This window comes from Rosa rugosa, chromosome 6, assembly GCF_958449725.1.
Source record: "Rosa rugosa chromosome 6, drRosRugo1.1, whole genome shotgun sequence".
Taxonomy (NCBI): Eukaryota; Viridiplantae; Streptophyta; class Magnoliopsida; order Rosales; family Rosaceae; genus Rosa; species Rosa rugosa.
The window spans coordinates 2420084-2444242 of NC_084825.1; the positions used below are offsets into that span (position 1 = coordinate 2420084).

Below are 24159 nucleotides of genomic sequence, written 5' to 3' on the forward strand. Positions count from 1 at the left end.
TTCATTGTCAAACTCGCTGAGCTCAATGGCCCATTTGCTGAGGCGCCCGGAGTGCTCGGGGTTTTACATTACCTGCCTCAACGGTTGATTCGTCAAAACATGAATTGTGTGGGCTTGGAAGTACTAGCGGAGACGTCTAGCGGTGACGATGAGTGCGAGAGCGAGCTGCTCCAATGGGGTATATCTGGTTTCAGCGTCGTTCATGCCTCTGCCGGCATAGAATACCGGGAGCTCGTTTTGTCTTTCTCGCCGTACAATGGCGCAGCTTACCGCTGATGGGGATACCGCTAAGTAGATGTAGAGTATCTCACCTTCGACAGGAATGGAGAGAAGTGGGACTGCCGCTAAGTACTCCTTCAAACTTTGGAGTGTCGACTCAGAATCTGGGGTCCAGTCAATTTCTTTCTTGTGGGTCCTCTTCATAGCCTTGAAGAATGGGAGACATCTGTCGGTGAGCTTGGAGATGAACCGAGATAGGGCTGTTAGCTTGCCCTGGAGGCTCTGAATGTGCACTTTCCACACCGGAGACTTCATGTTGATGATGGCTTGAACCTTGTCAAGGTTAGCCTCAATGCCTCTCTCGCTAACGATGTATCCCAGAAACTTGCTAGCGGTGACGCCGAAAAAATACTTCTCAGGGTTGAGGCGCATACCGTAGGCCAAGAGAATGGCGAATATGATGCAGAGGTTTGCTACGTGTCCATCGGCTTTGATGCTTTTGACCAGCATATCGTCCACATAAACCTCTATTATTTTGCCAAGGTGTTCCCCGAAAATAGCGTTCATCAACTGCTGGTATGTCGCCCAGGCGTTCTTTAATCCGAAAGGCATGACATTGTAGCAATAGAGGCCTTTGTCGGTTGTAAAGGTGGTACATTCTTGGTCGACGGGGTGCATCTTGATTTTATTGTATCCGGAGAAAGCATCTATCATGCTGAGGAGCTCGTGTCCTGCTGTAGCGTCGACCAGTTGGTCAATGCGTGGCAGCGGGAAACTGTCCTTTGGGCATGCCTTGTTGAGACCCTTGAAGTCCACACACATCCGCCATTTCCCACTAGGCTTTTTTACCATGACCAAGTTGGAAATCCATTTGGGATAATTGACTTGGCGGATGAACCCGATGCCTTGTAGCTTGGCGACTTCTTCCCCTATTGCACGATATCTCTCTTCATCGAAGGCCCTTCTCTTCTGTTTGACCGGATAGAAAGATGGTTTGATGCTTAACTTGTGCGTGATGATGTCAGGGGAGATGCCTGGCATGTCAGCATAGGACCATGCAAAGACGGCGGCGTTTGTAGACCCCGTGAATTTCCGAACGTCACTTTTTGACGGGATAATTTTTCGCGACCTTTGTTTGGCTAAAGAATTTTGGAAATAGTTTGGGCTTGGGCCTTGGGCCCAAGAATAGTGTAAGGTTAGAGTCCAAAATTTACTCTGGACACCCAACCGACGGGTATGCTAGTGAACCTAGCCCAATAAGTTAGTCAACCTTTGACCCAAACCTCTTCCTTGATCCAATATGGTCCTTGTAGCTCATAATGACATCTTTGCATAATTTAGAAATATACTTGTGCGTGCGTTTACGATTTTCTTATTTTACCTTTCTTAATAATTGGCGAAATTTCTGCTCGCCTTACCCGAAGCTTACTCGTCAAGCATCTCACCGACTTTCAAAAGCACAATTTATTTACTCCTTCAAACTCGAGCAAAAAAAATTCCGACAAAACTTACTTTACCGTTTTCCTATCTAAGTACCAAGTTTGGTGAGGCCCAATCTTTATTTGGTCATGCCAACATTTTAATTTTTGAGTTTCCTTATATTTACTTATTTTACTTTTATTTTCCCCATCCTCTTGGTTTTTACAATTTCTTACTTTTACCCAAATTTATCTGCCCAAAGCTGAGCCTTCTCCTTCACACGCAAAACTCAGCTTTTCCTCTTTCCTTGTTCACGTCAGAGTTGGACAGAGAGAAAGGGAGCCTCGTTCAGCTCTTCCCCTCCACGTTTCCATCATGCAAAGGGCAACTCCTCCAAGAACATCTCCTCAGACCTTCAAAAGAGAGAACCCAGGCCATAAATCGTCACTCACCCTTCTCTCCTCACATTTCCTCTCGTCCCTGGACACATCAGTCTGTTTACGAGCCCAAAAACACCTAGTTAGAGACCTCCGATGAAAAAACTTTCTTCACCAAAGTTGTTCGTCTATGTCTCCTCTATTTAGCCTCAAAATTTCAGCTCCGTCGGAGTCGATTTGAGTCCTGTACACCGCTCGAAGCGGAAGCTGTTCTGAAACGAGCCTGTTCCGGATTTCTGCTTGAATTTCCTCTCTTGCTCTATCCGAATCCCTCACATCTTACTTGAGACTGGTACAAACACTTGGTAAGATTCTGGAACCATCAAGTTCCCCTTTGTTTCCTCGATTTTAGGCTCAATACGTTCAAAACACCTCATTCACACATTGAGCAGTCTCTGTTTCACTTTGCATGTTCGAGATTGAGCGAACTTCTTGGCCTGTGGATGGACTCGATCCAATCAGCTCCCTCAGCTCTCTTTCCTGTTGAAATCCTCAAGAGAAGCTCACCTTTTTGATTAGTCTTTGGTGAGTATCATCCTTTCCTTAACACTATGTATTTTTGGTTGTTGTTACAAACTCTTGCAGATTACAACTTGTCACTATTGTGGTGGGAACCTTGTTGTTTTAGCTTAGAACCTTTCATTCTTTCTGATGTGTTGGGTGTATGCTAAACCATGGTTATTTTGAACATTGAAATCATGCTTGATCAAAGAGTTTATTTGTGTTACGGTTGTCCAAACACCATGTCTTCAAAACATCATGTTAGTGAGCTACAAGACCTTCCCCTTATAGTATTGAAGGGTGACTGAGACTTTAAGCTTTTAGAAGCTTTAGATACTTTCTATAGGTGTCTTAGAGTCTACTTAACCAGCCATTTTGGGTACCAAAAGAGCTTTACACAAAAGAACCAGTTTCTGCAGATTTTCAGTTTTCAGTAAAATCTGACCCAGTTGCATTCATTTCAAAACTGGAGCTAAACCGTTGAGAATTTGGGGTCAGTTTCTTCTAGAGAAATATATTAGACAAATATATGAACGTTCCAGAATTTGAATCACCCCAAAAGCATTTTTCTAGAATTAGTTATGCAATTTTGAAATAGGGGGACAGAAGCTTGTATTTCTGGAAAGAATCTGCACATTGTTTTACTTCATCCTTTGAAACCTTTACTCTTTGTTTGGTTTCACTTGAAATTCAATAGCCATTTCAATCGTACTGAGTTGGTTGACAAGCCATCCTTCTTTCAAAATTTCTCAAGAATTTACCTCAAGTATTTTGAACAATTCCGTGACCCTTGACAGCTCCTTTAAAACTCTGTTTTCGGTTTTCAGCAACCTGTCTTTTAAAAAGTGTTCTTACCCCCTCTTCCTAACAGCAAACTCCTTATTGGAACCCAAATGGTCAGGTTATTAGTTAGCAATTAAGTTAAAGGAAATGTTTTCTTCGGAGAGTATTGAGAGTGAATAGCTAGCCTAGTTTATCGTTATTAATGCCGCTTATTAATCTAGGCTTGACATCGTGGTGGAATCTTGTGAAGTTGGTGGTTGCTACAAGGTTGCATTGAGGCCAAGTGCTGCAAGAGAAAGCTCGAGTTCCAGGTAGGGGATGCCTTTAACTCTATCTATGCTTTTCTTGCATATACTATGTTTTATATGAGGCCTCTTGCATGTTTTGGAAATTATCTGTTTTTGCAACTTGAAATGGTTTGCGTGGATTGAATTGATGTGTTGGCAATTGATGGGGATGTAAGGAGAGGTCAGTTCCTCCTTGAGCCACCGGTGGTGGGCAGTGTGCACCATGCCCTTGTTATCTCCCCTTTGTCTCTAGCCTTGTGATTAATGAATTCCGGAAAGTGATTGGCTAGATGGACGGTTGTGATGGAAGTGTGAAAGATGATCAATTGTCGTGGGATTGTAGTTACGTGGTGACGATCACGTGGAAGCGCAAACCGGTTTTATCTACTTCTTTTATTCAAAACAATAACTCATGTTTTTAAACTTAGATATGGGGGCGGGCATGGGCAATGACTGGATGTAGGAGCCTAACCCCTACTTTAGTTTGTTTTGCAGGCTGTTGTTGTTGAAGCTTGGGCACGGAGGATAATCCTTGGAGGACACAATTTGTTTTACTCTATTTAAAGTTTATTTCCTTTCGGCTTGCTTGATTTCACTAAAGTTTTGTAACATTATGTATGGTTGATGATGTGTGTGATTGCTTACCACCAATGTGGAACCCTAGGGTTAGAACCTCCATTTGAATTTAGGTCCTAGTGGGCTAGACCTAGAAGACTCACATAAATTACCATTTAATGAACTTAATGCAAACTTGGGGCTAAGAACTAAAAATTGACATAGGTTCTAAAACTCAACTCAACACCACCTTCCTTTCCTCTTATTCGCCTAGTTCGTAATCTTGTGATTACGAGCCAAGCCCACTATACAAGCCCAAAAATTTCGGGCTTATAGATTTCTTGTTTTCCCACCTAAAGGCCTTGTCTCTTTGAGGAATTCTAGGCCCAAAACACTTACTCCAAGTGTTGCGGGTGTAGGGTTCCTTGGGGAGGCGGCGCTGTGGTAATCCGGTCTCCGGGTCGCCACAGAAAAGATGGTATCAAAGCATAACGGTTCTGATGGACCTTGAACTTAAAACCTTTTCGTTGTGTGAAGTTTGAAGGATTGTCTTTAATCCTTGTTAATATTATCAACCATTCTAAAAGAGTTAAAAAAAAAAAAAAAAAAAAAGTGTGTTTTTTTTTTCAGATTTGAAAGAAAAGAAAAATGTCCGACTCCTCCATGGACTCCTCCGGCACCGACAACACAGCCGAATCCTGTGTGACCGTAGAACTGGAACCCTCCGCCCGGATTGATGTTCCTCCACCCTTATCTTCTAGTACTCTTCCCTCTTCCTCCACTCCGCGTCCGAACCCGAAGGTGGTTGAGATGAGGAACCTGATTGCCGAAATTGATAGGGATCTTGAAAGTGTAACAAGGGCAATGATCGGACCTGTCTACCCTCGACAAAAGATCAATACCTTACAGGGGTATATTCGGGAATTCTTGGCGGTGAGAGCTAGGCATCCCAACGTATACGAAAGCTTAGAGGACCGTAATTATCGATTCATACACGGTCTGAATTCAAGGATGCGGGAAAGGATGACGATGAACTACTCCCGACCATGGCACGAGGTTGTTGAGGAGGCCGAGAGAGTTGATGCATTCTTGGACGAGATATACACTGTGCTCGATGCAGAAGGTGACAGACGACCACTTCCTCTGGAAATTCAAGCAATCAAAGACCGTATCGATCCTATAGACTATAATAGGGAGCTAGTATTTTATCCCTACGATCCGGAAGATTCGGACTAGAACTTTTGTTAGTAGGACGTTTGTGGTCACTTTGGTAGACCCCCCTCGTCTTTTGTTGCTTTTCAAACTCTTTAAGCTTTCCTTTGCTTGTTAAACACCCCTAGTTCTCATCTCTAATTGCTTGGTAATATTCCTATGTTTGAACTTCGATTTTCGTTTTCTAAAGCAAAATTCGACCTTGCTGAAAATTCCTGAGTCAATTACTAGACTACCCACTTCGAGCCTTGTCTTGCCCAACCTATTGATCTTTAAAATTCGTGAATTTTTGATATGTTTCAGTTTGGTTAGTTAACTATGGATCTGGAAATTTTTACCTCTTTCTATTGTGAAATAAATTCGGGGTGATTTTTCAAAGTTCAGTCTGCAGTTGACAAAAATCTGGCAGCATTAATTCACGAAACGTTGTTGAGATTTGAATCTTATTTTGAAACAAAGACACCCACTCTCCTATACTTCCCATTCTTTCCTTTCTCGGGCTCAAACAATACCCATCCTCTAACTCTTTTAGTTATATGTTGCCTTATTCAATTTCTTTTAGGGAACACACCATTCGTTCATCGAGACCGACTTCCCTTTTGTTGGACATTCACATAGTTGAGGTTTCCCTCACTCTTTCTTTCTCCAACTCTTGTTCCCGGAACACTTTCTCGTACTTAGTAGGAGTGTCTTCGAGGTAGAAAATGGACTCTATACCCAATGAAGATCTAATGGCGAATAGGATAGTCCTCGATAGTTTAAATGCCTTCTTCCCTTCCAAATTGTTACGCTGCCTATTACCACTTGGTTTCAGCTGGTGGTACTAGACCTGGTATTAGGTAAACTATAGGCTATTTACGGAGGACTCTTGGCAATCAGAAATGAAATTTTAGGATGTCTTGATGTTACCCACTCGAATGGTCAACCTATGACTTCTCGCGGCTCGTGGAGAATTTTGACACTTGGGATCATAAATGAGGTTGGATCTGCGTGGTACTCACAATGCTTCAATTGTTATATGATGGTTAAATTGACCTGAGTTTTTACAAGTAACACATTCTTTTCCTTTTTCACTCCTTGCTGCGATCCCTTTCTCACACTCTATCTTCCACATTAGTCGTCATCGTCGTTAATTGTTCGTCCAATAGCTCTGTTTCTAGGATGAAGACTCCACTTTTAACCACTTCAAGGGAATACACAAGCAACTAATATGAAGCGTCACTGTAGCTGAGGAGTACTTTTGGGAAGTTCAAGAAGAAAATATTGTTAGCGAGACGAAGCGAAGTTAACCGCTTACTACGGAAGACCGTGAAACAATAGCCACTTGAGTAAGGAGCCTACATTTGCCATCGCACATCGCATTTATGTGAGGTATAGACGGATCTCCAAGACTTACGTATTGGGCGCCAAAATTGTGCTTCTAGTTATCGCTTGACTACACGGTGTTACAGCTATACCGCTTACTACGTACTCGATAGTTATGTCTACAACTTTAGTACTTGTTCGTGGCTAATGGCGAAAAATGCGTGTTCTATACTCTAGGATAGTACGTGAGTAGATGATTTCCTCGCCAATGTTATTGGTAACGAAAGGCGCGACGAAAGTGTGCTACTTCGAAGTTAGAGTTCTAGTGAGCAAAGTGTAAAGGCAAGTGCAGAGATTCGGAAATGCGTTCTCCAACCCGAGTTATTCTAGTTTGGTACTTCAGCTGAGAAGTTTTGGAAACACTTCCATATCTTAGTTTTGTACTTAGTTTGTAGTAGCTTATGCTAAAGACCAGTCAGACTAGATTGATCATGTCGATAATAGGTCATTCACCGACCCACATAGTCCACCGATTTCACCATTCTATATCTATGTCGTTCAAAACCGATCACCTCAAACTTAGTGTTGAGATTTTCGTCCCCGTGATACTACCGCTTATGTGCAATCATTACATTGAGTCTACCAGCTGCTATGGAGAATGGACGCGTACAAATTCAGATTTTTCGGGGAATTCTTACCGACATTTCCTACCAGTTTTTGGGTTGATTGAGGTATCAATCTTCCTCCTTTTCCTCGACATCTACGTTTTCAACAAAAGCGTGCATTATGATTTTAGACTATGGTGCATGAGAATGCTACTATAGTAGTTTTTCAACGCAAGTTCATCTTCGAAAATGGGAATTCTGTTCTCTACTAGAATTGCTTCTGTCAGCAACTTTGATGGCCGATAACTATGAGTTTGAGCCTTCATACCAGTACGACTCCTTCATGAAAGTTTCTCGGAATTGCGTCTACTATGCTGTGTTAGAAATTGACAATAATCAAACGGTTAGATTACTTTCAATCGAGGTAAAATTACGCACTGTCCAAGGAAAATCTGGACTGGTATATATATATATATATATAGTTGCAACTCTGATACTAGTTCAAATTCTGCGACCTCTTTCCTTCAAGTTCAGTTTCTCTTTGTTATGGGACATGTACCACTTTGTCATTGAGTTCTTTTGATGGAGTCTCTACTCTGTCTTTGAGCCTGTGATCACAACATTTATAATTGGTAAGTTAAACCAAACTTATTGGGTTTCTCCTTGTTTAATTTGAGGTGACGGTAACAAGTCACATTGCTATGAAGTCTCGGCAATAAAAGAAGTGCTTGCTTCCTAGAATCTTGGCATGATATGTTTCGTGCATGGGAAGGCATATCCACGTGATGGGCTGAATTCTTCTTTAGCTTGCTCTTTCAAAGCGATTGTTTTTGGAGACAGAAATTTCTTGTGAAAAATTGCAAACCATTTCATGGGGGCCATTACCCAAATATTGGAATATCTTGATGGATTGAAAGATTAAATGGCAAATTTGTTTTCTCTCATCAGTCATTTGGACGAGTGGTATCATACCCTCTTTCCGGTATCCTCTTCTCTACACGAGTGATGGCCCGACCGGCCGGCGGATCCCCATCGATACTTTTATAGAGAAGGTATGAATCAACGGATATGGATGGCACCCGAATAAATAAACTTGAAGTGATGGACTGATGGAGAGACTTGTAGCACCACCACAATACCACTTTGGAGTTACGACGATATGACATTTTCTAGCCATGCTAGTTTGAATTTCGAGGGCGAAATTCTTTTAAGGGGGGTAGAATGTAGACCCCGTGAATTTCCGAACGTCACTTTTTGACGGGATAATTTTTCGCGACCTTTGTTTGGCTAAAGAATTTTGGAAATAGTTTGGGCTTGGGCCTTGGGCCCAAGAATAGTGTAAGGTTAGAGTCCAAAATTTACTCTGGACACCCAACCGACGGGTATGCTAGTGAACCTAGCCCAATAAGTTAGTCAACCTTTGACCCAAACCTCTTCCTTGATCCAATATGGTCCTTGTAGCTCATAATGACATCTTTGCATAATTTTGAAATATACTTGTGCGTGCGTTTACGATTTTCTTATTTTACCTTTCTTAATAATTGGCGAAATTTCTGCTCGCCTTACCCGAAGCTTACTCGTCAAGCATCTCACCGACTTTCAAAAGCACAATTTATTTACTCCTTCAAACTCGAGCAAAAAAAATTCCGACAAAACTTACTTTACCGTTTTCCTATCTAAGTACCAAGTTTGGTGAGGCCCAATCTTTATTTGGTCATGCCAACATTTTAATTTTTGAGTTTCCTTATATTTACTTATTTTACTTTTATTTTCCTCATCCTCTTGGTTTTTACAATTTCTTACTTTTACCCAAATTTATCTGCCCAAAGCTGAGCCTTCTCCTTCACACGCAAAACTCAGCTTTTCCTCTTTCCTTGTTCACGTCAGAGTTGGACAGAGAGAAAGGGAGCCTCGTTCAGCTCTTCCCCTCCACGTTTCCATCATGCAAAGGGCAACTCCTCCAAGAACATCTCCTCAGACCTTCAAAAGAGAGAACCCAGGCCATAAATCGTCACTCACCCTTCTCTCCTCACATTTCCTCTCGTCCCTGGACACATCAGTCTGTTTACGAGCCCAAAAACACCTAGTTAGAGACCTCCGATGAAAAAACTTTCTTCACCAAAGTTGTTCGTCTATGTCTCCTCTATTTAGCCTCAAAATTTCAGCTCCGTCGGAGTCGATTTGAGTCCTGTACACCGCTCGAAGCGGAAGCTGTTCTGAAACGAGCCTGTTCCGGATTTCTGCTTGAATTTCCTCTCTTGCTCTATCCGAATCCCTCACATCTTACTTGAGACTGGTACAAACACTTGGTAAGATTCTGGAACCATCAAGTTCCCCTTTGTTTCCTCGATTTTAGGCTCAATACGTTCAAAACACCTCATTCACACATTGAGCAGTCTCTGTTTCACTTTGCATGTTCGAGATTGAGCGAACTTCTTGGCCTGTGGATGGACTCGATCCAATCAGCTCCCTCAGCTCTCTTTCCTGTTGAAATCCTCAAGAGAAGCTCACCTTTTTGATTAGTCTTTGGTGAGTATCATCCTTTCCTTAACACTATGTATTTTTGGTTGTTGTTACAAACTCTTGCAGATTACAACTTGTCACTATTGTGGTGGGAACCTTGTTGTTTTAGCTTAGAACCTTTCATTCTTTCTGATGTGTTGGGTGTATGCTAAACCATGGTTATTTTGAACATTGAAATCATGCTTGATCAAAGAGTTTATTTGTGTTACGGTTGTCCAAACACCATGTCTTCAAAACATCATGTTAGTGAGCTACAAGACCTTCCCCTTATAGTATTGAAGGGTGACTGAGACTTTAAGCTTTTAGAAGCTTTAGATACTTTCTATAGGTGTCTTAGAGTCTACTTAACCAGCCATTTTGGGTACCAAAAGAGCTTTACACAAAAGAACCAGTTTCTGCAGATTTTCAGTTTTCAGTAAAATCTGACCCAGTTGCATTCATTTCAAAACTGGAGCTAAACCGTTGAGAATTTGGGGTCAGTTTCTTCTAGAGAAATATATTAGACAAATATATGAACGTTCCAGAATTTGAATCACCCCAAAAGCATTTTTCTAGAATTAGTTATGCAATTTTGAAATAGGGGGACAGAAGCTTGTATTTCTGGAAAGAATCTGCACATTGTTTTACTTCATCCTTTGAAACCTTTACTCTTTGTTTGGTTTCACTTGAAATTCAATAGCCATTTCAATCGTACTGAGTTGGTTGACAAGCCATCCTTCTTTCAAAATTTCTCAAGAATTTACCTCAAGTATTTTGAACAATTCCGTGACCCTTGACAGCTCCTTTAAAACTCTGTTTTCGGTTTTCAGCAACCTGTCTTTTAAAAAGTGTTCTTACCCCCTCTTCCTAACAGCAAACTCCTTATTGGAACCCAAATGGTCAGGTTATTAGTTAGCAATTAAGTTAAAGGAAATGTTTTCTTCGGAGAGTATTGAGAGTGAATAGCTAGCCTAGTTTATCGTTATTAATGCCGCTTATTAATCTAGGCTTGACATCGTGGTGGAATCTTGTGAAGTTGGTGGTTGCTACAAGGTTGCATTGAGGCCAAGTGCTGCAAGAGAAAGCTCGAGTTCCAGGTAGGGGATGCCTTTAACTCTATCTATGCTTTTCTTGCATATACTATGTTTTATATGAGGCCTCTTGCATGTTTTGGAAATTATCTGTTTTTGCAACTTGAAATGGTTTGCGTGGATTGAATTGATGTGTTGGCAATTGATGGGGATGTAAGGAGAGGTCAGTTCCTCCTTGAGCCACCGGTGGTGGGCAGTGTGCACCATGCCCTTGTTATCTCCCCTTTGTCTCTAGCCTTGTGATTAATGAATTCCGGAAAGTGATTGGCTAGATGGACGGTTGTGATGGAAGTGTGAAAGATGATCAATTGTCGTGGGATTGTAGTTACGTGGTGACGATCACGTGGAAGCGCAAACCGGTTTTATCTACTTCTTTTATTCAAAACAATAACTCATGTTTTTAAACTTAGATATGGGGGCGGGCATGGGCAATGACTGGATGTAGGAGCCTAACCCCTACTTTAGTTTGTTTTGCAGGCTGTTGTTGTTGAAGCTTGGGCACGGAGGATAATCCTTGGAGGACACAATTTGTTTTACTCTATTTAAAGTTTATTTCCTTTCGGCTTGCTTGATTTCACTAAAGTTTTGTAACATTATGTATGGTTGATGATGTGTGTGATTGCTTACCACCAATGTGGAACCCTAGGGTTAGAACCTCCATTTGAATTTAGGTCCTAGTGGGCTAGACCTAGAAGACTCACATAAATTACCATTTAATGAACTTAATGCAAACTTGGGGCTAAGAACTAAAAATTGACATAGGTTCTAAAACTCAACTCAACACCACCTTCCTTTCCTCTTATTCGCCTAGTTCGTAATCTTGTGATTACGAGCCAAGCCCACTATACAAGCCCAAAAATTTCGGGCTTATAGATTTCTTGTTTTCCCACCTAAAGGCCTTGTCTCTTTGAGGAATTCTAGGCCCAAAACACTTACTCCAAGTGTTGCGGGTGTAGGGTTCCTTGGGGAGGCGGCGCTGTGGTAATCCGGTCTCCGGGTCGCCACAGCGTTGTCTCGTAGAAACTGTGTGAGTTCTGCCGCTATCTCGGGGGCGAGCTAAGCGCCGATGCGGACCGTCCGCTCAGGGTACTCATCTGAGATACTGACGACCTGTAGGGAGGTTTCCGGGTTGACAGGTTCCTTTTTCACATACTTCTCCTCGTCGTCTCGAGGATCCTCCATTGCATCCGTCACCGGTACATGATTTCCCACCGTTAGGATCTCATGGCGGCGTGTGGACCGTGCCACCGTTGTTGAGTAGCACTCTCATGCTAGTTGTTGGCTTCCCTTCACACAGCCTGTGCCGTTGGGTGTAGGGAACTTCATGAGAAGCATATATCCGGCAATGATGCACTTTAGCTTGTTGAGCGCTGGCCTGTTGATGATGGCATTATAAGAACTGAAGCAATCAACCACAATAAATTCTGTATGTACCTCCGCTGTGCATGGACTAACGCCGATGGCTAGGTGCATGTAATCGGAACCCAGCGGTTGTGTGACGTCGCCGGAAAAGCTGAGCAAGGGTCGTGATCTTGGAGTAATTTTCTTTTCCGCTGGAGTTAGTTGTAGCAGCCATTGAAGATGACATTCACAGCGGATCCGCTGTCAACGAGGACCCTTCCCACAGACCATTTATCGAACATGGCATCGATCAAGAATGGATCGTCGTGGGGGAGATGTACTCTGCGCTCTGCTTCTTCAGAGAAGGTAATGGGTTCCCATCCTGATTTTGGAAGTTTAGCGGATCTCTCATAGCGGATGTTGCAAACTTCCTTGGGGTGGTTAGCACGTGCATAACGCTTTCTTGCTCTATGGGACATGTTGGTGATAGGAGCACCGCCGTCGATTGTGTTAATACAGCGCATGGGCTCGATATTGGCGACCACCGGAGCTGGCTGCCGTACCTTGAACTGTTCCAACTTGCCATCATGATACAAAGTCTCTATTGCCATTTTCAGAGCGTTGCAGTTGTTAGTGTTGTGACCGCTGTGTTCATGGTCCTTGCACCACTTGCCGGTGTTCCTTGGTTTGCCCACTCTTGGGTACTTTCTTGGAGGTGGTGGTGGGATCTGGTCCTTGCATTGATCATATATCTCTTCATACGAGGCAGTGAGGACTGTGAACACTGCGTACTGCTGGGAGGACTCCGTTTGTTTGTTACGGTTATCCCCGTGGGACGAGCGGTTGCCCTTAGGCCTTCTCCAACCGGTTTGTTTAAAGTGCCAAAGGGCCAAAAATGGCCTTTTTGTTCTCCAACCCAAGTGACTAAGGGGTAAAGGGCCATTTTTTAGGGCCAAAAGGCCAACCCAAGGGCTAAATATAGCCTTTAGGATAGCACTTTAGCCCTTAGGGCTAAATGGATCAGACATGGGAGGCCCACCCGTGTAGGGCATGGGTGACATATGCATGACATCAGCAACGGCTAGTTGCTGACGTCAGCAAGTCGTTGCTTTTTTTTTAACCGTTGGCTATATAGCCGTTGGTTTGAAAAAAATAATATTTTTTTTTTGACCGTTGGCTATGTAGCCGTTGGTTGGAAACAAATTTTTTTTTTTTTTTTTTTTTAAAAAACTTTTACACTATAAATACATATGACTTCAACATTTTTTTTTCACATCTTCATTCTACTTCCTCATATATATCTCTCTATTCTAAATCTTTTATTTTCTCCCTATTCTTAATCTCTCATTTAAACCCTTTGACAATGAGTTCTAATTGGTTCAATAAGTGGCAAGAAAGGTTACGCGCAGAAGAGGAAGAGGATGAAGAAGACGATGAAGAAGATGAAGAGATGGAAATGCATGCAACACAAGTTATGACGACGGCAGCTACTTGGTTGGCAAATAACCAACTTCGTCCACAACCGCAATGGAGTGGGTCAGTTCCCGGGCGTAAATACATCCCTCGATTTCGCTCCCGTGAGAACGATGATCTTATGCAAAAGTACTTTGTAGAAAATCCGGTGTACTCACCAGAAATATTCAGACGCCGCTACCGAATGAGGCGTGAAGTTTTCCTTCGCCTACTAGACGATGTCCAGTCAGCTAACCCCTACTTCAGGCAAAAACGTGACAACAAAGGGCAACTCAGCTTTTCGCCTCATGTGAAATTGACTTGCGCACTCCAAATGATGGCTTACGGACAAGTGGCCGACTCTCTTGATGAAAACTTCATGATGGATGAATCTACTGCTATAGAAAACTTCGGTGAATTTTGTCGTACGATCGTCATCATCTACCAGCAACGATATCTTCGAGCACCAAACAGAGAGGATCTGGAACGGCTCTTACAGCGAGCCGAACGACGAGGCTTTCCTGGAATGATAGGTTCGCTCGACTGCATGCATTGGCGATGGAAGAACTGTCCAACTGGATGGCAAGGAAGCTTTAGTGGAAAATCAAGAAAACCAACCATCGTTCTCGAAGCCGTGGCGGATTTTGATACATGGATCTGGCATGCCTTTTTTGGAATTCCTGGTACACAAAATGACATTACAGTCCTCGAGCGTTCACCACTGTTTGATGCGCTCACTGAAGGTCAGTCACCACAATTAGACTACCACATCAATAATCATAATTATAGCATGGGTTACTATCTCGCTGATGGCATCTACCCTAAGTGGGCAACGCTTGTCCAAGCAATCAGACGCCCTCAAAATGAAGCTGAAGCATATTTCACCACCAAACAAGCACTACAAAAAAAAATTCAATTGGCCACGGCGCAAAACCGTCGCCAAAAGCCAAATTGCCGTCGCAAAAGACCAATGGCGACGGCTAGGCGACGGCAAAATTGCCGATGTCGTTGGTGGCGTCGCCATTGCTATTTGCGACGGCAATTACGCCGTCGCATGAATTTTGGCGACGGTATTTACGCCGTCGCATGATTTTTGGCGACGGCATAATGATGACGCCATTAGTAATTTTGCCGTCGCCAAAGGTCATTGGCGACAGCAACATTGCCGTCGCAAAAGTGCATATTTTTGATTAAAAAAAAAACCTAGCATGCAATTTTGCATACCAGATTTTCTTTTTTTGAGCAAAAGAAGCCATATAAATCATAAATTTCATATGTTTTTTCACATTATTTCTATACATTTCATACAACTTAATTCACCAATCTTGAAAAATACAAAAAATTCAAAAATTGAAATACAGAATACTAACGCCCGATAGGCTAAGTATCATGACCTACATACTCTGAGCTATTGAGGTGATTGAAAAGCTTCTTTGCCTTGATGAGCCATATTCAATTGCTAACTCATAAACCTTGGATGTTGCAGCAGCTGCCGATACTTGATAGGACTCATTGTTTTGACAAATTCCCTTGATTAATGCATCTTGTCCCAGAACATATCCCTTGACAACCATTGTTTTGACAACTTCCGCAGCAACAATTACTGCCAGAGCTAGAAATGAACTGACTTGTGTGAATAGCCTGCAATTTTATGTAAATCATGTCAAGCTATAGAACATTGTACCACTAGGCAATAATCAGAATTCAAGCTAGATGATTGAATGTTCTTTCATGTTAAAGTTAATATAAGACAAACAGAAGAAAGCTTTAACACCTATCAGCGGTAACCATGGTTTGTATGTGATCCCCAAGCTCCCTTCAACTCATACGTCCTTCATAGACCATAAAATATTCCTGCACATTCTTGAAGAACCAAAACAAAGTCAGCCAAGCAAAGCCAAATTACTCTCTTTAAGCTCACTTTACACCAAACATAATATCTAGAAAGAATAATTAAGTAAATAGCAGAGCTACACTATTATGAAATACACTGGACAAAGTAAAGAGTTATAAGAAACTTTTTAAAGAATCTGACCACAAGTCTTAAGAGTAACTATTGCATCATAAAATGAAACAGAATTGAGCAGACAAACCAATCCTTTATGCCACAAATATATAACTAATTACAGAAGCCCTAATAAATAACCTAGTGGTTTATGATGGCCAATGATCATTGAAATCAAGGCACGAAGCAAAATTAAGGTAACACTTTGAAGTTGTAGTAATGTCCTTGTGATTCAGGATTATCATGAATCTCTGTTGTTCAATATAGACAGTGAATCAATCAGTGTTCATAGCTTTGGAATCGTAGATATTATTTCTATCAATAATAGTTTTATATAGGTTTCATTCAACTCTTTTGACTAGATAGTCCAATTACACAATTCACAGAAAGAAATTCCAATGATAGCTTTTGGATTTGATCACACACATAACACTCTTGGTGGCATAGTTATGAAGCCATATAGCAAACTAATGCTAACATTTAGCGGACTCCAAACACATATCTTCAGATTTCATTATTACTTCTAACTGTAAAGTAACAAAAATTAAATCATCACAAAGTATTAACAGCAATAAGCATTACATTAGCTAAGTATTTAGAAGGCTAAGTAATATCTTCTCTTTTAGCGGACTCCAAACACATATCTTCAAATTTCATTATTACTTCTAACTGTAAAGTAACAAAAATTAAATCATCACAAAGTATTAACAGCAATAAGCATTACATTAGCAACCATGAAAAAAGTTGGGTCCAGGTTTCCAGCATTATACTAACTTTAAGACTATCATAACTCCAGACCAAGAAACTCTTAACACTGAACATAACATTAATTCATATGTGGATAAATACTTATTGAAAAGACTAGAGATGGAAAGTAACATTTGAAACACTTCGGGTACAAGTTAGATGAAAACACTGATATATAACTGCACATAGAGACAGTCCTAAAAGCTTGCAAAATGAATCGACTTCGGTTAAATTGTCACTTGATGTTTCTCTTAAACTACAAGTTCTCTCAAAGGTTAAGTAAATTAAAGAAATGAAGCATGTCCAAGCAAAACTGTGCCTCTAAAAAAAGCTGAGAAAGGAGGGACATTTTACAGTTAACCAAGTTCAATGATGCAAAAAAGAATTATATCGGTTAAGTAAGTGCATGCAAGTATTAGTTAAAATGACTGAAATCCAGACCTCTTCATCGATGTATAATAGGTAATACTTTAGCAGTCCTTTCCATTTTGTATTTACCTTGGCAGTAGCTTGGACCAATTCACCTAAGGAAATAACTAAGCATCATTTGTCATACATGAGAAGAAACAACACAGATTTAGTGAATAGAAGCAACATCCACATTTTCAAATAGCCGACAGACAAAAATAAAAGAATATAATTGTAAATTAAGACTTGTAAAACAAACTTATGAAACCTTGGACACTTCATGGATGCAATAGCTTGAATACCAGAATCAAAAACCAAGTTCCAAAAAATAAAAAAAACAAATATCAAAAACAGCAAGTAATTACGAATGCATTGCCTGCATCCCCAAGTAGTGACCTTGCAGCTTCATCATAAGAAAAAATGTTTGAAATTGTAAGGAAAGTACTGAAGTGAGCATTGCTCTTCAATTAACCAAGTAATCTACATACCAAGGTAGCTTAGTAATGGTTTTACTTCACTCACGTTCATATATATAAGCCTTGTATATCTTATAATACACCTGCCCATCAGTTGTCACTACATGTTCCTGGTAATAAAATCAATACACTTAGTTGGTGTTTTGAGCTACTAGTCAATATCAAGAAAGAAGCATCGGAAGATACTTACACCAACTTTCTACCTTATAATAGGTCTCACTTCTTATTATTGCAGGGGCATAGGGTTGATTATGTGCAATGTATAACTAGAACTCAAGTTAACTAATATTACATGTAATGTCACGTTGAAATCAGTTTCACTCAGCTGCACAACTCGTCAGATAACCATAAGGTAAAAACTGCACATTTGGCAGAGGTTTTGAGCTCCATATTGAGTTGCGAATCGGGGTATGAGGTGGAGGAGTTATCTTCAATGTCAGAGTTTTTGGAACGAGTTCTTTTAGTACTTTCCAGACCAGATTAAAGATTGTGAGACCAGATACATATAAGCCAATTCAAGCTACATCATGCTAATTTAATGAAACAAGCAGATATCATATAAGCTAACAATTCTTTTGATACCCAAAAGAAATATCAATATATGACAACTATTGAAGCAATTAGTTCACCAAAAAGACACAGGAACAGTAAAAGGAAAAACTGAAGTTATGATTCATACTTGAGACAAGAAGATGGAGAGTGGGGAAACAAGGAGCTCTTCACATACGCCTACACACATAGAGTATTAATAGATAACTGTTAGACAAAGGATTACAATAGCTACGCATCAAAAAGATAAAAAGGATTACAATAGGAGAACAGAATTTGAAATATAATATTAGCATGCAGAAGGGGTATATCCTTACATTTAATCTTATGGATTCCTCATTAAAAAAAATGAACTATAGTATAATAGAAAATAACATAACTACTAAATTCAGTGGAATAAAACCAAATCTACGTCACAAAGACACAACAGTTCAGCAGGAATGAGTAGGAGAGAATATATAATAAGGCATGATAACAAAATGACGAAGTATCATTCATACAATTATATGTCTCTATAATTCCTATAGATTTCCTAGGAAGATTGGAAGAATGAATTACCAATTCAATGATGACCGTAGCAATTGTTAATGCATAATACAGAACTCAAATTGCTGCTGATCAAGTGCTTTTTCCTTTATGTCATCCAGCTCTAATTAGCTCACAAGCACCTGGAGGATAATACTTTTCATAAAGGAAATTTGGTTCCCAAATATATAGAAACGAATTAACTAGTCTATTTAAGAGAAATCAAACAAGGAGACAACACATTAGCAAACAATTTCTTATACAGATGGTACATAGCTATCCACAGGAACATATATAAGGCAAAACGTACATAATTTCGTTTTCCTTTGAAAGAGTCGCTAAAACAAGGGAGAGCTCTTGAACATGCATGCTATATCTGGGATATATCTTCTGTTCAACCTGCAGTAGGGATTCTTAATCCTCAAAGTCTCAAGTTTCATAAATAAGAATGGTAGACCACCTAGTTCAAAATAAATTTCTGACAGAAGGAAGCTAGCATGATCAAAATTGTACAGATAGGTAAGTTAACCTGTAGGTACTTATAAGATATGGTAAGAACTTCAGTATCATTTTACATACACAATAAAAGATCCAAATCAATATTTTTGAAATCAAACTTCTCAGAATTACAACATAGTTTTTGAGTTGTGCTTCAAGGATAGTGAGATAGGCGTCCCAATAAATCGAACAGAAACATTCCAATATAATCTCAAAGTTCTAAACTTGCAACACTAATTAGACAATAGGTCAATGAAAAAGATTGAATCTTGCTTATTAACTCACCCATGAGAATGCCAATGACCCTTTTCACCTCAGCTTCTGAGATCTGCTGTTAAGAGCCTTTCTCACATCTTTCTCATAAACGCCACCCAAGCCCTTGGCTTCAATTAGACATGCCAAGTCAAAATCAATGAATCATACCTCTATTTAAGAATAAGAAACAGGATTCATAAAGCCTTTAAATCAAATTTGGAATATAAAGAGCTAAACTCAAACCATTATCATACAACCCTAAATCAAAAAGAACCTAAACAGAAAGAAAAAAAGAAACTAAATCTGGAACATGGATTAGAAACCCTAGATTAGATAGAGACCATAGATCAGCGAGGCAGATTCGCGGGTAGCTGAGAGGCTGGTCAAATGCCCATTGAATTGAGTATGAGATCTTTCTTCACGAGGTTCCGGTCGAAATGATGGATGTGGAATTTCATATACAGGAAACCGGTAAATGAAGGTGTGGCAGAGGTCGTCCCAGCGATGGTGCGTGGCAATGGAGTGAACAGTAAAGACACTGACGGTGGATTCCAAGGTCATGGTGATATGGATGATGGAAGGGTTATGGCAATCAAAGGAGAGAGAAGACGGAAAAAGATAGAGGAAGTGAGAGGGAGTGAAGTTTTTTACATTTTTGTTGGTCAGAGTTTCGTAGAAGAAAGATAAAACTTTGCGACTGTCTCCCGTCTCATGCCCTTATGCGACGGCAATTGGTTGCAGTAGCAGGTTTTGCCACCCTTATTGCGACGGCACATCAACTGTGTAGCATAATTCTTATATTCTTGCGACGGCGAAGTTTTGCCGAAGTTAAATCATAAGCAATGGCGACGGCAAATTCTCGCCGATGCAAACTGGTGAAGCCAATTCAATTCTTTTTTGTAGTGAAGAGGCCTTCCGCAAAGACGTTGAAAGAGCATTTGGTGTTCTCCAGGCAAGATGGGCAATCATTAGACAACCTGCAAGAGGGTGGGGTTTGGAAAATTTGTCCAATATCATGTTGGCATGCATTATCCTTCATAATATGATTGTTGAGGATGAACGTGCCGATTACTACAATGGCGAGTCTGATGATGACGAACCGGATCCAAATAGGTCCAGAAGGGCTCGAGCTCGCATCTTAGACGAAGCCAGAGAAAATTTGGAAAGGGATCCAAATCCGGAAGAATCATCATGTCGGAATATATGTCTCGATACAGAATGATACGTTCTCCTGTTGGCAACCGACATTTACAAGATGATCTTGTCCAACACCTCTGGAGTCTGCGAGGTCAAGCACCATGAATTTGATATTTGCTATGTGATTGAGTTTTCAAAGCTTTCAATTTCTGATTTTAATAATTGTCAGGGTTGTCACTGACAAGTGTTTGCATTTTCTTACTTTGTTGTGTAACTTTTAAATGCTTATGTCATGAATAAAATAAATATTAAAAATTCTATTCCAGTTTTATTTCATTTAAACATTAGCTAAAGATATTTTTAATTATCTTTAAAAAAAAAAATACAACCGAAAAAATATTTTTTATCATATAATTTATTTCAATTACTATAAGTCAATTGACTTTAAAAAATAAGCACATATATATATATAACCAATCCAAAATGTTAAAATATATTTTAGGGCTATAATTTAGCCTTGACGGGTTGGAGACGGTTGATGTCAGATCAATGAATAGTACAGAATTTAGGGCTAAAATTTAGCCCCAGGGCCATTTTTAGCCCTTTGGGTTGGAGATGGCCTTATGGTAATGCTGGTCTTTTTGCCGCTTGCTTTGGTACATGCCCTGTTGCAATTCTCTCTTTTTATCAGTTGGCGGCGTAGCAGGGGTTTTGTTAGCGGTCTTCTGCTGGCTGGAAGAGGGCTGAGTGAACTTTGCTGGCGTTGGCGGTGGTGGTGGGGTCTTTCCATATGTGATGAATTCTGCCTGCGCGTGGAGGACGGCCTCGCTCATGACGTGGTCATACGCGGAATTTGGATGATTGTAGTTGAGATGATAGAGAAATGGTCCATTTAGGAGTCCTTGCTTAAAGGCAGCCAATGTCATTGTTTTATCAAGGTTGTGGCACCGAGATGCCGCTACTCTCCACCTGGTGACAAATGCCTTCAAATTTTCCTCTACGCCTTGCTTGACACTGAACAACTGCTTGTGTTGTGATGTCCGGCGGCCAACAGGATGAACCGCGACAGGAAAGCATTTAATAGTGCGTGGAATGAGTCGATGGATCCCGGCAGGCACTCAAATAACCAACTCATTGCCTCTCTATCTAACGTTTTGCTGAACAAGTGGTAGAGGGTGGCGTCATCGAATCCTTTCTTAAAGGTGTCCATATGGACGAAAGGATCAGTCATGCCGCTGTGCTGTGGCATCTTTGGCGACTTTGCATGTGCTGACCTGACGGCCTGCAGGATCCTGATGGTGAATGGCCCCGGTCTGGACGCAAAGAGTGGATTTGAGTTGGCGCTGGGGCGCCTGCCTCTGCCCGGATTAGCCTCTGCTCTAGTTGTTGCATCCGCTCCAAGATTAGGGCGATTGCGTCACCATCTGATCCTGCCTGGAGATTCCGCTGAGATAATTCTTTCCTAGGGGCAGGCAGATTGCCCTCGATTCTTGCTCTAGTTGCGGAGCGGTTGGTGCGCGGTTGTGATTCCGCTTCTTGCTCTATCATCAATCGTGGTGGGGGTGGAGGACCCATTCCCAACAGCTCAGACGGGTTCAGCGGTACCTGCATCTGTACAATTGGTGCCGGTACCAGTCTTCCAGCATTGGGTCGACTACGTCTAGTACTCCGCGACTGCTCGCTCTGCGCTGGGTTAGCGTTTGCCTCCAGCTCCTTTTTTAGTTCGTCGAACCTTGACATTAGCATGGCCACCTGCTTCTGGGCCTCGGCCTTCTCCATGTGCTCTTGCTCGCGCTCTCTGTTTGCCTTGTGGAGGTCCACCAGTGCCAGCTCATACATAGCGGCGAGGTCCTGGACTGGTGGGCGGCGGCTGCCGCTTGGATGAGCCTCCACCGTTGTTTCAGTATGTAGGATCTGGGGAGTGGCCTGTGGCTCCACGCTAGGATTGATCGGAGTGCTGAGTAGTGCGCGATTAACGTTGGCCGCTGGCTTAACATTAGTCGCTGGGTTGGTGGGTTGGGGTTTGGTGGATTGGTCCGCTTGCTCTTCGGAGTTTCCCCCGCTACCGTTAGTCATGGTGATTGTTGTGGTGGGATGGCCTTTTGCTCAAGGATTCCCACAGACAGCGCCAATGTTAATGTCTAAGATTCAGCGGTAGCTAAACCTCGGTTAACACTGGTTCGAGGGGCGAACTGCTACTTGTGATATTCTTATTGTTCCTGCTATCTGTCAAATTAAATACAATGGGCGTCAGAGGGAGACCGCGGTTGGCGGTCTTCTCTTCTCCGATGCTTAAGTTAGTCAATGTATTTATGTTGACCAATGTTCTAAAAAACAGTCTAGGCGGCGCCTAGGCGTTAGGCATCAAGGAGCCGTTTCGATTTTGGCCTGTGTGTTTGCCTTAGGCGGTGGGCAATTAGGCGTCCGCCTAGGCGCTTTAGGCGGAGCCGCTGGGCTCTGGGCGTCGGGTGTTTTTTAGATCTGGAACTAGAGAATCTCGTCATCAGAGGAAGAAGACGGCGGCTACGAAAGGGAGGAAGATGAAAGTATAAAATAAATAGGGCTTTTGATACATACCCATACGCAGGCGATGATTTTTACCTGAGGGTGGATCAAAGATATGCGGCGGTGATCAGAAGAGAATCGATCAGAGACGTTGGGCGAAGGTGAGGTGAGGTCGGGACTGGGAGCGGTTGAAGTTCTCAATCTTTGTTTAGAAAGAGGAGGAAGATCAAGGGATGCTTGGACATGGATGTACATTCAATTAATGCCATCAGGAGGATAAGCACAAGAACCAGAAACGTACAGATAAAGAAAGAAAGCAAAAGCATCTAATTAAAAAACAACTATACAAATAAAAAATGGAAAAAGATGTATATCCTCTTTCATGTCCCACGCGAGAAAAGACTTGTTTTGTTATAAAAATTATAATGTCTTCTACATTTTTATTGATATATCTTAAAAAATAAATAAAATAATAAAAACCGCCTAGTCCCCGCCTAGACTCCCGCCTAGGCCCCTAGGCGCTAGGCCCCGGACCATCGCCCGACTAGCGCCTAGCTTTTTTTAGAACCTTGATGTTGACAGAATAACAATAGGTAAGTAGTAAATGTGTAATTACTGAGGAGAGAGGAGTGGACCTTTTATAGGTGGGGAAGAGGCTGACCTCTTCCTTGTTTTCTATGTGGAACTGATATGCTTCAATTCCCAGCTTCTGATGCTTCAGCGAGGCGATCTTGGCGCGGCGCGTCAGCGGTGATATGGGGGTGAGCCAAGGCTCAGGTGATAGCCTGCTTGGCTGTGTTTTCGTAGGTCCCACCGTTGGTGGTTGTTGGTACCGCTGGCGGTAGTATGAGCGTGGCTCATTATAGCTAATTATGCTTGGCAAATGCTCATGTAAGTACAACTACAACACCAGATTTCGCCACGTGTCAAACATATCTTAGCATAACAGTGGTCGTGCGCCGTCGCCTCGGCTCCCTCCCTACTACTCCATTATTACCTGTTACGGAATCCAGTATGCAAACTTCCTGCACATGAAATAGAATAACAGCAGGACACGTGTCACCAGGGCATAGCAAATAAGCCAAAAGACGCATAAGACCCTACACCAAGTACCCGTAGCAAAAAAAAAAAAGAAAAAAAAAATGAAAAGAGCACTCTCCACCTCAGTCAACACTCCTCTTAGCTAGGGACTTGAGGGACTGGGGGTAATGGTTGTACGGAAGCCACGTGACAAGGAGACTAGCCATACATTTCCGATATTTCTACCAAAACAAACTCCCCACCCAAGAGAACTCTTGACTGGGGACTTGGGGGACTTGTTGATATATATACCTCCTAAGCACAA

The 24159-nt window shown here is 41.6% G+C and overlaps 1 protein-coding gene and 1 long non-coding RNA gene across 3 annotated transcripts; both read left to right on the forward strand.

Moving 5' to 3' along the window:
* Nucleotides 1-1691: 1691 nt before the first annotated feature.
* On the forward strand, nt 1692-11488 carry LOC133713504 (uncharacterized). 2 transcript variants are annotated; one of them, XR_009848046.1, is made up of 5 exons: nt 1692-2380; nt 2468-2600; nt 3581-3670; nt 3823-4105; nt 10923-11488. It is a non-coding gene; the product is annotated as an uncharacterized LOC133713504 (long non-coding RNA). The 2 variants fall into 2 exon arrangements; XR_009848045.1 differs by having other exon boundaries at nt 1694-2380; nt 3581-4105.
* Nucleotides 11489-13620: 2132 nt separating this feature from the next.
* On the forward strand, nt 13621-20394 carry LOC133714558 (uncharacterized). Its single transcript, XM_062140692.1, has 2 exons — nt 13621-14452; nt 20081-20394. The coding sequence occupies exons 1-2, from the start codon at nt 13621-13623 to the stop codon at nt 20392-20394; spliced, it is 1146 nt and encodes a 381-aa protein (XP_061996676.1).
* The last annotated feature ends 3765 nt before the right edge of the window (nt 20395-24159 follow it).